The 14,920-nt window shown below is 42.2% G+C and overlaps 1 protein-coding gene across 19 annotated transcripts in view; it reads right to left on the bottom strand.

The window, feature by feature from the left end:
• Nucleotides 1–14,920, bottom strand: part of grin2ab (glutamate receptor, ionotropic, N-methyl D-aspartate 2A, b) — a 128,383-nt gene that overhangs the window by 24,649 nt on the left and 88,814 nt on the right. For all 19 annotated transcript variants that reach the window (XM_037115210.1, XM_037115154.1, XM_037115218.1 and 16 more), the window contains 6 exons: nt 6,799–6,965; nt 6,549–6,683; nt 6,365–6,464; nt 4,526–4,731; nt 743–857; nt 428–630 (listed from right to left, as the gene is read on the bottom strand). In XM_037115210.1, the coding sequence (XP_036971105.1) occupies nt 428–630; nt 743–857; nt 4,526–4,731; nt 6,365–6,464; nt 6,549–6,683; nt 6,799–6,965 (926 nt within the window). The remainder of the gene's footprint in view (nt 1–427; nt 631–742; nt 858–4,525; nt 4,732–6,364; nt 6,465–6,548; nt 6,684–6,798; nt 6,966–14,920) is intronic.

The raw sequence follows: 14,920 nt of genomic DNA, 5'->3' as shown, positions 1-14,920 counted from the left end.
ACAAACAGATGATGAGTCATGATTATATAAAGTAAAAAAAACGAGTGGGCCAAGTGTCGATCCTCGTCGAACAAAAGTGGACATGCAAAGGGCAACTGACAATTATGTTCTCAGACAAATGAAGGCTGTTATGAGAGGTGTGATTCTGTTCATTGTCTCCTGAAACAAGTGACAGGGGATCTTATCGGGGGTGTCAAATGCCATCCCAGAAACAAGAAACAACTTTGCTAACGCCGCCATTTTTTTCCACTTGAGATTTAACTTAACCTCGGAACAAACAAGTGCCTGCCTGCAAAGTGCCTGTGTCACCTCCTGTAATGCCTCCAGTTCTGAGATTGTCAGCCTCTTCCTCCGTGACTTTGAGCATGTGAATCTTTTAAACGGCTCTTGTGTAAGTGTTGTCTTCATTAAGTGTTTGTCTACTTACTCTTTGACATGCTTGCGGCAGGGCACGGAGTTCCTCATGCAGGTGCCGGTGAGGATGTCCACGTTGTCGACGATGACGAAGGGTTTCTCCTCCAGGGTGACGATGGAGAGGTGGTTCTCATCCGCATCCTCGTCCCCGTAGGAGTTGTACCTCGGCCACACGGGAAACATCAGCGACAGCGTTCCATTCTCCCACCGCCCCATCTGTGTGTGTGCAGACACACACAAACACAATCAGGGGTAGCTATCTTAATTAAAGTGTTTTGACTTTTTAATTTCCGTGCTCCGATGTAATACTGCTGTGTTCATTTGTTACCTTCTCCCATTTCCTTTCACTATTCAGCACGATGACAACCAATTTGGGATTGGCCTGGTAACCATCTGGTGTAAATGATAAGTCTCGCCCATCGTTCCATACATGCATCATGTGTCTGAAAAACATTGGGGGGGAAAAGTAAGACACTGTTATTTGTGTTTGTTTGTTTGCATCCGTTTTTTCCGTGATTTTGACTGTGCGTGCGTGTGTGTGTGTGTGTGTGTGTGTGTGTGCAAAGGAGCAGATACATTTGAAATAACAAGTTAAGCACTCTGTAATCACTGCAAGAGTATCCTCTTCAAATCAATGCTGTATTCACCCACTGTGTGTGCATGCATGCCTGTGTGTGTGTGTGTGTGTGTGTGTGTGTGTGCATGTGTGTGTGTGTGTTTATTTGTGTGTAGGAGGGGGAAGAGTCAGAGGCCACATATCTCTCCCATCAACATTCTGCATTGATTTCTCCACAGATATACGCCTGAAAGACAAGTCACTGGTGCAACAAGGCTGCCCTCACTCTCTTACTCACTACAGTTATCTTGCATACGCAAACAGATCCTTTTAGCTGAAACATTTTCACACTCGCTAAAGCGAAGCAGTAGAGGGGAGTAAATGAAGCAGTATCACACACAGTGATATGGGATTAAGAACACACTCGCCCCAGTAAAACAATTTTCAGAAGGCGAGGATTTTCTGAGAGTTAAGACTGGGATAATAGCATGAATTCCCACCGGGGGGAAGGAGGGGCTGTCTGAGGAAGTTTACAAAAAAGACCAAATCAAAAGAGGGACAGCAGCTGCCCAAAACAGACAACACTATTTCTTCAATGCCTTGTGTGCTGTTTTATTAGAAAAATGGTGTGATTCATTTTGACATGGTGTCAAACAGAGTTGGCCGCCTGATGCTATACGACTGAAATATCACTCCACTAAAATAGAATATAACAAAAGCCAAAATTCCAGCTTTACATTTTTTAATTTGGCACAAGAGCCCACTTTCATACAGTCACAACAGAGACTTCTGACAGGGAACTCTATAAATGCACATTCAATTAATGCCCTCAAAGATCCGCAGCCTCACTCGTCTACAACGAGGGGTTAAATCAGAAGCCAGAATGAATGCACTAATGTTTTTCTGTGGGAGCGGGACAGCGGACTGGGCTATTAAACATTCATGCATAAACTCAAATATTGCGACAGGAAGTCAAGATGCATAAAGGGAATGGTTTGAGTGCTGCTTTGCATGCACCCTGCAGGTGAAAACTATGATAATTACAATCTAATTCAAACAGGTGGGATTTTATGTTGTCTCATCTGCTGGAGACGTATTAGAGCCGACACACATAAAAGTTGTTGTTGGACATTGGATCAGCCAGAAGTACATTAATCATCTGTTTTTACAAAGACTTGGAAACAGGCCTGTGCTCTTTCAAACGGGCTCCGCTCACACGGAGCGAAGGGTAAATAAAAGGTCCCCGTCTCCCTCCCCGTCATGCAGGCGCTGCAGCTCTGCTGTGGGTATAAACTCGCTCACGCTCAACGTTAATAATTACATATAAACCTATAAAGTTACACACAAGAGATTCTTTTGTGCTATACAATCTAACCTTCCTGTGTCGTTATAGATTACATTATAGATATGCTTTCGGCTATTAGTGACATGTCAGGACAAATATATGTTTTTGTGTTTGAAAAATCTTCACGGTGCAGCAGGTGATGCCCTTGTCACAGTGCATTGCCACAGCTGAATACATATAGCGGAAACACTGTTGCAGTCTATTCTGGGAAACTGCTGTCTCCTCCTATTTCAGGTTTGTTACCATTTTTGGGAGAGGATTTTGATCTAAAGTGATGAGGCTGGTGTGTTTTTGAAGCATGCAAAACAAGCGGATTACATATCATATATTCAGATTTAATATTCAGATTCATACACACATGTATATTCATGTCATTTTTTGTTCCCCTCTGATGTTCACAATACTAAATGTACGGCCGCATTAAAAAGGGCTTTAATGATTTCTTCATCACTGTGTGCAAAATTATTTGCCTTCTCTTGATTTTTCTTCACTTCATTTTTCAGTGGCTGGTTTTAAAAGCAGCATCAGCTGCAGCACAGAAATGGAAAAAAAATACCTACTATTGTTAGTGCATCTTTAAAATGTGGGTCCCCTCACTACCATGTGTGGAACATTTTTCTATTATTGAAGTACTCGACCATTGTGTGAGCACTTTTGTAGAAAGTAGGAATAAAGAAGGAAGGGAGGCTCTTCCCAAACTCTGTGTTATGGCAGCGAGCATCTTTGCAGAGAAAAAAGTGACAGCTTAGGGGTTTGCATGGTACGCTGGTTCTATCAAATAAAATAACCTTTTGAAATTTAGTACAGGGACAAGCCTCCATAAAAACCTGAACAAGTGTGGAGACCAAATACACTAAACCAGAGTCAGAGACATTAATGCCTGTCAGGCAGGAATGACAGAGGATCCAACGGGGTTCATCGGGTCTTTTAAGTGCCAGATTATGTTGTCCTATTCCTCTCCACCTCACGTTGTTTATATGCACACTGCGGCAAGATTGTATCTAGACTAATGTATGCAGAATTCTGATCACAGCCTCACCACTTCCAAATCAGGGTTGGGAAATCCAACCTGTCAGTTTATTATCACAAAAAAACTGGCTGCAGTTGTTTTGACAAATATGCAAATTATATCTAATAACTTAGTGAAACAAATGAGGCACCTCTGACAGAAAGAAAAAAGACTGTTCCACTAAAGGACGGAGCACCAATTGAGTTCTGAGTTATATTGGATCAACCTGTCAACAATGGCAGTATTGTATATGCTTTGATATATACTGTAATGATCTAATAAGGGAGAAAAATGGGGTAATAAAGCTATAATGGTGAAAACCGCACTGTGGCTCTCATTCTAATGAGGCAACTCATACGTCACCATAGATGTGCAAAGCCTAGCAATGTAACATAACGTGTCAGTCGGTTTTGTATAGATTTCTGAATTAATAATCATATTTAAGCCACTGCATGTCTCATGTTAGAGACGTAGTCAAATAAATCACACCAAAAAAAAACAAAAACAACAACAACAAACAGAGCGCAAAACAATTAACACATTCTGTTTCTGTGCTTTTTCAATGGAGGCTGTTCGGTTTGAATCTGTCTGTGTGCCCATTTGTCCCCCCGCTTCTTGTTTGAAGGATTTAACTGTGTTCTCATCACAGAGACTTCAGAGAAGAGCACATACACATGTATCGGTATGCATATGCGCATGCACACACACACACACACACACCTACTGACACATACATGCCACCCACAGAGGCACGGAAAAGGGAGAACAAAGCTAGTAAAAGCTGCTTTAATCCTGACTTAATGACGGTGAATTCAGTCATGTGAAGCAAAGGTGCACACATACACAGAAACACTCACACACATACTGGGATTCCAGTTAACACAGGGCAGCGGCAACAACATGGAGGTCTGTCTGAAGTTCAGTTCGTTGTCTCTTGAATGAGGCAGCAGAATGAGCTCACGCACAGAGCAGCCATGTACACAAGAGCTAATAGTGTTAAATGTCATTAGACATCACAGTGTTTAACACTGCTGCCATCTTTGCTTCCTTTCTCGCTTCTACCCCTCTCATTAGTACATTAAAAAGACTTATGTAAGACTGCTCAACCCTCAGCTACAAAGACAAACAGAGTTATGCAAGTCCCTAGACCTTGATCTCCACACACTCTCACACAAGCACACACAGACATAGACATACACACCTGCGCAGAGCACTAGGTGGGAGCTTCCCCGGGCTCCTGTCTGACGCTGTGCTGTAGCAGCTGCTCTGGGCCTCTGGCAGCTCTCCCTTCTCCCGCAGCATGGCGGTCGCTGCAGAGGATATGATGCCCACCCCGTCCCGCACCCGCGTGTCCAGCGGGTACTCCCAGTCATCGTAGGACACGGAGATCATACCCAACGGGAACATCTGAGAGGAAAAGGAGAGGAGATCTGAGAAGTAGCACATCTGGTGTGAAAGGCTCAATTTGACTTTTTTCTCTTTACCCCAATTTAAAACATCCATGTGCATCTCTCAAAGCTGTCAAGTGGATGATTTATTGGTTCCTGAAATAATTCATATCTGGCTGTTAAGTAAGTATGAGCAGACCATATGTCCACAAAATAAATTCATTCATTTACTCAGGTATCGCCTACGCCTTCAAGGTGTCAAAATAAAAAAGCTAATTTAGACATTAAATAGCTCACGTTTGTCTCACTAAAGCAGACTGAACAAACAAAATGCCAGCACGCTTGTCCGTCAGTCTCCACCACAATGCTTTGATTTTACATTTTAATTTGGCAACTTCTAACTGTGGAATCCTATCTTTGTCTAAGAAAGGAAACAGAGGTGTAAAAACCAACACAAATAGGGAATCTGAGTCGTGAGAAATGATGGACCAGGACAGAAAATAAACATTTGGGAGGCTTTTGAAGAAAGGTAAGCAAACCCTGGATGTGTTTTCATTCTTAATGTGAGGGGAACAGTTGAGCTGATTATACTTTGAATTATTTGTTTACATATTTATATGCTATTTGAATAAAAGCTCCCTTGCTGACCTACATTTTGAGAGTGACTGTGTACATACGCTGTCAAACATCCTGTTGAGGAGATGAGCTAATATTTTTAGGAAGAGAGAGAAGAATATAGACAAAGCAGGAAACTGAAAATAGTTCATAAAAATACAATATAATTTAAAGCAGCTGTTCCCAAACTGTTTCTACTGTGTACCCCTACAGCCCCGTTAAGTGTAAAGTGTAATTTTGTCAGAGGATGACGCAGTGTGGGCTACGTGGCTACGTCACATGTGGATGTGGAAGTAAACAGAGGTTAGAGGTAAACAAACTAGGAGACAAAATGGATAGAGGTCTTCAGGAATTACTTTTGACAGGTTAAGTTGTAATTGTTCTCATGTGTCAGCTTGGTTTGGCCATGTTGCATGCTGTCCGGAGACAACGAAAGAAATGCATTGATATTGGTCTATATTATCGAATGCTGGCTATCTGGCCAATCTGTGCAAGTGTACGAACGTTTTTGCAAATTATTCGTCTCTACAGTGACTGAGGAATAATTTGACATTTTGGGGGATATTTCATTCACTTTCTTTTTGGAAAAGAGTGATGAGATGATATTGATACCGACCCTTTCCATTTGTCAACTGGCGACTGCGCAAATCTGCACATAACTCTCTGATTTTACACTGAAGAATTCATACACATTTAGATGTGATGTGTTAATTAATGAGCTTAAAAGAAGCAGATTTTGTTCGTTTTAGACAGGGTCAGGCTAGCTGTTTGCTTCTGTTTCTTTATCATAAGAAAACTGTAACTGGCAGTGCCATTAAGTGCCAGTTGTAGCTTCACACTGGTATGAGAGTGGTGTTAATCTAACTAATGGCAAAAAAAAAGCAAATAAGTGTATTTCTTAAAATGTCAAATAATTTCTTTGATGCTGCGTTTCATTACAGCTGTATAAAACAAAGGAGAAAAAAACCTGGAATCAAAAATGCTGTTTTAAACCACTCACAAGTGGCCACCTGTTACTACATATGGATCTTCACTACCTCAGGAGTGAAGTCTGGGTTGCCAGTGGTGAGACTGGACACAATCCAGATGTAACCGGCTCCTATCAGGCCCAAGGACCGAGCTTCTTCTAGTATATACCTGTCGAGGAGCAGAGTTCACACAGTTGATAAAGATTCACTGCAGAAATCTGGCGGTGGAACACAGAGAGACAGCGACACTCACACAGCCTCATCCTTGGAGCAGTACAGCAGTATAACAGGACTCTGGATCCTCTTGAGGGCAATATGTGATTTAGAGTTTGGGTCGCCATCCACAGCATCTAGAGTCACCACGCTCTGCATGTCCCAGCGCACAAAGCTGCAACAAAGCACCATGAAATAATGCGAGTACTTAATCTTGTCGGCTGCCATAAATACAGGCTAAGGATGAAAAGCGTGTGTGTTTGTACGTGTAAGGGAAGTGTAATCATTACCTGTGATCCACAGTTACCCTCAGTGTGCTGATGAAATCCTGGTACCCAGGGAACTTGGAAGTGACGATAGAAAAAACATGCCAGTCATACTCCTCCATGATGGCAAGCATGAGCAGAGCCTCCTGCTGCAGAGCCGCGCCGAACTGGAAGAACGTGGACTTCTCATCCTGCAACAACAGGCAGACACCAGAGACAGTCAGCAGATTTGTCTGAGGAACTGAAATAATTGCAGAAGAGGGAAAAAAAAGAAGAAGAAGAGCTGAAGTGAATGAGTTCAAATCAGACTCAAAAAACCCGATAGAATTAAAACCATTTTCAATTTTGCAATCAGTGAGTCAGAGCTGGAGAGCGCCGGAGATAAGAGAGCGTGTAAGTGTCAGAGGAACGAAGGAGGAGTGAGGGGAAATGGGAAAGAGAGGAAGACAGAGAGATGCTGAGAGAGTGAGATTCCATCGACAACACTGCGAGAGAGGGACTGCTGGCAACGGGGGGGCCTAATGGTTGGAGATAACTGCCTCATAATTCACAGGTTTGATTCACTTCAGCCCTCAGTAGCTAATATAACAACAGCAGTGTGTTGTCTCGAAAGCTAATACAGCCAAACACCGACGCTCATTTTGTACGGTGCGGTATTACTGAGCCGGCTCAAATGTAGCTCAGAAAAATCAGACTCATTAATGCCGAATGTAATTTTTCCTGTGGTACACTAACTGCAAGAGATACGGCGTCATTTCACGGCGGTCTCATTTGAAGTCTGAGGACATCCTCTATAAACTGTGCCTCCGTATTTTACGGCATTAATTCAAAATGCTGCGTACAGTTAGATCATTTCGTCTCAGTATTCGAAGGAAGCAGCGGGTCAGCGCGAGACTGAGAGGCAGCAGGAAGCATTACCAAAACCAAAGCAGCCATTAAACAGAATGAAACCCGAAGTGAGTGTGAAATAAGTTGCTAATGATTGCAGAATGTATGTTTGCATAAAGTGTATGCTGAGTTTTCTCCCCGGGGAGACAGCAAATAGACAGCAACGGGAGCGGGAGGGAGGAGGGAGGGAGGAGGAGCAGACGAGGAGAAAAAGAAAAAGGCTGAAGGGAGGATAGAAGAAGAAGAAGACAAATGCTCCTGTCGTGTGAGTCAGATTGAGATACCTGCTGCAGAAAGAGGGGAAAAGGAGTGAGAGTCTTGGGAGAAAAACTGAGAGCGACACAACCCTCAAACCTCCTCACAAGGTTCCTTTTACTCCAGGCACACACACACACACACACACAGGCCACGAGCACACACACATGCTCTGACACTCCTTCCACAGAGGGCATCAAAGAACGTGACACATTAAACATCAAAGCCCTCATAAACACACATGGAGAATCAGCTGTCAGCTCCTGCCTCTCAGCCCCCACCGCCACTGCCACCACCTTCATGTGTGCAAAAGGTGTGTGTGCGTGTGTGTATAAATACCTGTAAACCTATATCGTGGCTCTAGTTTTGTGACTCGTTCTAACAAAAAGCTCTCAGCTTTGGCCATCACCAACATAAAGCAGGACCCGCAGAGATTTGACTCCCCTCCCTCCTCTGCTACAAGAAAGGGAGAATCGTGGGAAGGAGCGAGGATGAAATTGTACTTCAAAAAGATCTATCTCAGTGTTTCCATCTGTGTGTGTGTGTGTGTGGCTGTGGGGGTGTGTGTGTGTTTTATACCTTACTCAGGTTCAGAAAAGAAAAATCTCCCTCTGTGTGGCAACAGGCACATCCTCCGTTTTGCCCAGATAACACGGACACACACGCACAAGCACCCACTCACACCCTCGCGCATACAGCACGAGTGTGCAGCCGACAAACACACACAAGTCAGTGCCGCAAACAAACACTCGATTTACCAATTTGTCGGTCGTCAAAACAATCTGTTCGTTGATTAAAGGATAATTCCATTTTATCACGATGATATGGGTAATTTTAGTAGTTTTGCCCATTAGAAGAGCACAATCATCACAGTGTGCTCTTCAAAGTAGCTGTTTGGATCTGGAACATCAGAACAGTAGAACAAAGTCCAACAACATCATGAGCAGGGAGGGCCAATACGATGACCAGCTTGTCAATTATCAGGGTTTTTTAACGCTATTACACAATTATCATTATCATTTTCTTTTATTATTAATTGAACGACCCTTAAAGGTGCAATATGTATGAATTGGCCACCTGTCTAATTCATACAAACAAACAGGGGGACAGCATATCACCAGAGTAACGGCTAACTGCAGCTAACTGTGGCTGCTGTAAGCCAGTTAGCTCAGTTAGCAGTGCAGTTAGTGGCCCCAACTTGTTCACATTCTGTTGGCAATTTGACTTCATACTTTTACGGTTTTAACCATTACATATTGCACCTTTGCCTTTTGGTTTAAACAAATACTTTATTGTAATTTCCCAAAATATAATTTCCTGTAAGTTTTGTTATTAACACTAACACAGTAGAATTCTATATATGTTTTAATAACGCTTATACGGTACACTTAAATAGCGCATGTAAGCAGATGTTCAAATATCAGTTTTCATACCCAAGTTCCCTTCATAAACCTTTTCCTCATGAAATAGCAGGTAAACACAGGTGTTACTAATCAGGTAAATTAAGCCTCTGAACCTAAACAGAACAGAACCGTCATCTAGGTGATTAGAAACACCTGTTTACTCACTGTCAAAGTGGCTGCTGGGAAAAAGGACCACTTATGCACAAGTGTCATTCTGCCCGCCATGATCCTACATGTTTAAAGAGCCTTTTCACCTCACAAGTAATAAAACAGCATAAATGTCAATTCACAGTGTGGTTTAAAGAACAAACAAACATCTCACTTTAGGAAGCCCAAACAACAGTGAGTGAGTGAGTGGACACAAATACAGTGATGGTGGCCGGACGGCTGACCAGGATGTGGCTGTTGCAAAGTATCCGTTCCTTGCTGTTTTTGTTCAGTTGACAACAAAATGAATGAACTGAAAAATGTGCTGCTTTGGCTTTAATGCAGCCACCTCTCATCTCATCATCTGTAGTCCCCTCTCTGTGGCCCCACACATGAGCCGCTCACAACATTGATTGGTTACATGTCACAAGTAATAGCCGATCAACAGAATAATCAGAATCTGCAAAATAACTAGTAACTTAAGTCAAATGAACACAGTTTAGTAAAAGCACCGTGTTGTGTGGAGTGAAAGTACAAGATAGCAGAAAATAGAAATACACCTCAAAAATTGTAGGCTTTTTAAACAGTATTTTATTAGATGTAATTTAGTTACATATTATCCTTATTTATTGAGTTATTCTAAATTTTGACAGTAAGATTTACATTTTTTTTTTTTTACTGCAAATGTATATCAGCTCCCAATGTCTCTTAGCGGTCTTTTTGATGAATGATAACCCGTATCGTATAAACCCAGAAAAGCAAACAAACAAACAAACATATCGGTTGATCGCTTAGACGTTAAGTCAGGACTGAAGAAGGGTGTTGTCGGAGCTGAGTTAATCCACGACAGCGCAGCCTGATACCCACTACAGGGCCTGGTGCTTAATTGCATAGTAGAAACTGTGCGCACATCTCTGGCAAACAGATTCAGAAGAAAATCAGTTGGGCTAACCTGAGGGTCGGTTTAAAATCTATATGCTTATGCTGCTATAATACAATATAATGAGCTAGATTCCTCCTCTGGGTCATTTATGAAGCACAATGCCAGACATTTGCAAATTCCGACAAATAAGATGATTTGTTGCTCTTTGTTTTGCTCCCATAGCCCAGGGTTTGTTAGTTGGACATAACAAGTTTTTTTTTTTGGGAAATGTCACCATGAGCTCTGGGGGACTTAATGGGGGTATTTTTTTTTCTTCTCCATATTTATGCATTACATTAACACAAAAATGGGTTCATCAATCGATAATGAACATAATAATTAGTTACAGTTCTTACACAAATACACACATTGCGTTAGCTTCACCTCACAGTGCCCACTGAGTAGAGCAGCGAAAGTCTGAATGCCAGAATTTAAATACATCATAAACAAGCTGCTCAATGAAAAAACACAAACAAATGGCTGCTGATGGCAAAACCCTCTCATCAAGTCTGAAAGGCGTAATGATTAATTCTATAGTTCATACATAATTAATCAGAAGAGCGCAGTCACACACAGGGGCTCCTCATATGGTGACAGGACGAAGATGCTATGGAGGTGATGCTACATGTCACACATAACGTGCTTTTAACATGTTTAATATTTACACCTGTCATCCTGGTCGAACCATCACACTTCCTTTTCCAATAGCTTCACAATCCAGAGACGGGGTGGAGAGTCAGTTGGAAAAAATTCAGAATGACCGAGCTAAAAGTCTTTTTCAGAAGACTGAGGGGTGAAAGGGGAAGATGATGACAGTGGCTGGTGGTTGCTGAATTATAAAGGATAAAAACAGACGTTGACACAGACCTGCATCTTCTCATCAAATCACACAAGTCCACCAAGAAGCTTACATATGAATAATGCACGCACGCACACACACACACACACACCACACGAATGAATTTCCACATTATAACCACATACCTAGAGATTTACTGATGACATTGTGCATCAATTATACAAATATAGTGAACTTCATGTACAGCTTCACGTCCACCCACGTGCCTGCACACAGCACATATACATGTGTACACACACGCACAAAGGCCCCTCAAAAATATGGCTTTACTCAGGAGCCAGCATGGCGATAAATAATACACCACCAAAACCAAGACAGAATCTTAGTTTTTCCCTCTCCATCCTCACACACAGAGACACACAGACACGTGCTACTTCTTGTCAAATTTCATTTTTGTTTACAGCAATCAGATGAAGAAAATATGAAAGTGCGGAGGGAGCTGCACAGATCCAGGCTAATGAGGGACGAACTGACACATTTCTAGAAATCGTCGAGAGAAGAAAGAGTCACGTGGGCTTCGGGAGGAGGAGCCGAGTCCTACGAGCCGGGAAGGTGGATGAACAGATAAAACAAAAGCTATGAGCAAATAACTTGAAGCACATGACACGGGCAGGTACAAAAGAAGAGGGAGAAGGTAGTGCGCAAGATAATGAGAAATAGATGGCAGTAAGGAGGATGATGGTGATGATGAGGCCAGCAGTGTGCTTTATTAATATTTAATCCAGTAGGTCAGTTAGGATGTCGCAGCTACATTAAGTTGGCCTGACAAAGTACGGCCCCAGATGCTGCTAAGTACCGGCCCACTTCCGTCTGCACAAAAGTGCAAACATACCAGAATGGCAAAATAAGTCCTGTGTCAACAAAGTGAAGCTTGCTGTGGATTCAAGGGTCACAAAATAAGTCAATCGCCAAAAAAATTAGAGTCACAGTGGCATTACTGCGAGAGAAGTTTTTCACAGCGATCTTAAGCCGAAAGTCGAGTTAAAGATTAAAGGATTAAAATACATCCCCGCATTATTCTGGCAAATTGAACATTTCGATTCACTGGCAGCACGGTGCAGAAAAACTGTTTTCAGAGTCCCTGAGGGTTTTTTTTTTTTTTTTTGGATACAGGTAACTGGCAAAACACCAAAAAACTAATTTGGAATACAAATTACATCAGACAATATTTCCAGTGGATGAGCATCTTTGAGAGCAAGGTTACCAGCACAGTAATTAAAAGACACAGTAAGTCCAGTCCAGTTGAAACGGATGGTGAGTGTAAAATAGTAAAAAAAGAAAAAAAAAAAAAACCCTACTTGAACTTTAGCTCATGGCTGCAAGTCTCATTCACCATGCAGGAATCCAAATGAATACGTTCACGGGCCATTTTTCGGATGATATTTCAGAAAGCCAAATAATTAGACAGAGAATTTACAGCTCGCAGCCGTGAAGGCGGCTTGAAATGTTCTATTAGGACAGGAGGTTAAGAATCTATTTCATGTCTTAAAAACAGCCAGAGATTGATTTTATACTCCCAAATATGACGGGTGACTAAATGTGACTGAGAATGTAGACAGAAATACAGAGTTCAACAAAAACACACACCACATAGATGTACAATTAACAGGAGAATAAAAATAAACTTCATCCAAAGCCTGGTGGTCTTTTAATCAAAGCTGTCTCAATTTCAGATCAATAGGCCTTTTAGATGGTGGACACCCTGACATTGTTGATTACACTTGTGAGAATTTGGAAGAAGGCATTTGTGATGCACAAAAAGAGTGTTTCAAACCACTGCGGTAGGCTGCTTGTGGTTCTGGTGTTAAAACATCCATACAATCAAAGCAAAGGAGGTCACCTCAGGCATGGCAGTAAATATTCTTAGAAGATGAATTCTCCCTGGCAATCTTGGACCTTATCAGTGTAATTAGGATTAATCTAAGACTGCTGGTTACTTTGTCAGAAGAGAAAAAGGTTGGTACACTTAACAAGAGCCGCTGAAACACTAAGACTGCACTAAAAAGCCACACTGGCAGACAGGACACCTTATGTGTTGCAGTGTAATTCTGTGTAAATGCTCAGCAGATGTTCTACAAACCCTAGTGCTAACAAACATCGCTCTAAATCCATCGGCTAACAAAGAATTAGCTCAGGAAAGCCACTTACAAACAAACAGCTCGGGTAGCCGAGGAGAGGAAACTGCTGCTGTCACTTGACTAGCGTCAGAAGTAACAGAACATCCATAGAATATCCATTCAGAGGGAGCTGTTTATGTCACAAAAGCTTCTGAGGTATCGACACGGCGGTATAATATCTTTTCAAAAAGAAATGTACACATGCACACTGATTCCCTTTGTGTTTGAACTACATAAAACAGTGTAATGAGTAGTAATAATGTTACATCAAACACCATTCTCTGAACACTGCTGAAAGCTGTGAACAGGCCAGCACCCTCTGTGGCACAGACATAGCATTAAAAATTCTCTTGACACTAACAGAATGTAAAGGCAGGTCTCTCATAGCTAACAAGCGGCGGTCCCTTAAGCACTGAAAGCGCTTCAGTTTTTAGAACACAGAGACAAGTCCCAGAGCCCACGTCCACAAACCGAACATAGACTTTCCACGTTCCCAGGATTGACGGAGAACTATAGCATTTAGCTGGGAGACACTGGCTCCCAATGCTAACAAAGACTAGTTTAGTATTTAACAAGAGGTAAGTCCCAGTGCTTGAGTCTACTGTAGTATTTAACAGCCTCACACTCCCCAGGCAAACACAGAATAGCATTTAACAGAGCGCAGAGCCCCCCGAGCTAGCATAGCCTAGCTCAGGCGAGCGAAGCATTAGGTCTCACCACTAACTCAGACAAGCATGTAATGGACAGCAAGCGCGGCCGTGGACTGACAAAGCGGGCGCGCAACATTACGGCAGAACCTCAGAATGTCATATGAGGCTGGAATACATCGTGTCTCCTGACACTTGGAAACACATTTTTCTCCTCCGGCACACCACTTAACTTTTTTTTTTTCCCCCCACACAAACGTTAAAATAGTTGCATGTTAATTTCACCACTGAGTTTTTTCCAACACTTTCAGTCAAAGTGGACCCACCGTAGAGGTCTGTGTTTTTGGAGAAGTGTTAACAGCAACGGCCGTATTAATTTGAATATTTATAAGCTGAGATAATAAAGGTAAACCTGCAGTGAAACAGACAGTATTCGTTAAATGTGGCAAATATAGTGGGGGGGTGTCAGAATTTTCAGGGCCATTAATGGAAACGAGAATAAGGTTAAAGTCTCATAAAAAGCTGAACTCAGCACACCTCAGACACAAATGAAATGTCTATATAAGAGGTGAAGTACCTGTCTATGGAAGTAGAGTACAACCCATAGAACAGATGTCTGATCAATCAATCCCATGTCATTGTTTGTTCTTGGTAGCCCATACAAGTGGTCCTCTGCTGAAAAATGACCGTTAAGGTCGTCTGTTCAAGCGGCTCATGATGACCGATACTTTACTGTTTACTGTCAGGCAGTGGCCTCTAGTGGCCGTAGTAATTATGACGGGAGCAAAGGAGGAGGTCAGGTGATTTAGTATATATTAGAGATGTCCCGAACAGGTTTTTTTAACCCCGATCCCGATCCGAGGCTAATATTTACAATCTGCTGATAACGAGTCCCAATACGAGACTTA

This window comes from Acanthopagrus latus, chromosome 1, assembly GCF_904848185.1.
Source record: "Acanthopagrus latus isolate v.2019 chromosome 1, fAcaLat1.1, whole genome shotgun sequence".
Lineage (NCBI taxonomy): Eukaryota > Metazoa > Chordata > Actinopteri > Spariformes > Sparidae > Acanthopagrus > Acanthopagrus latus.
Note: the sequence above shows the minus strand (reverse complement) of the source record. Positions and strands in the feature narration are given on the sequence as shown.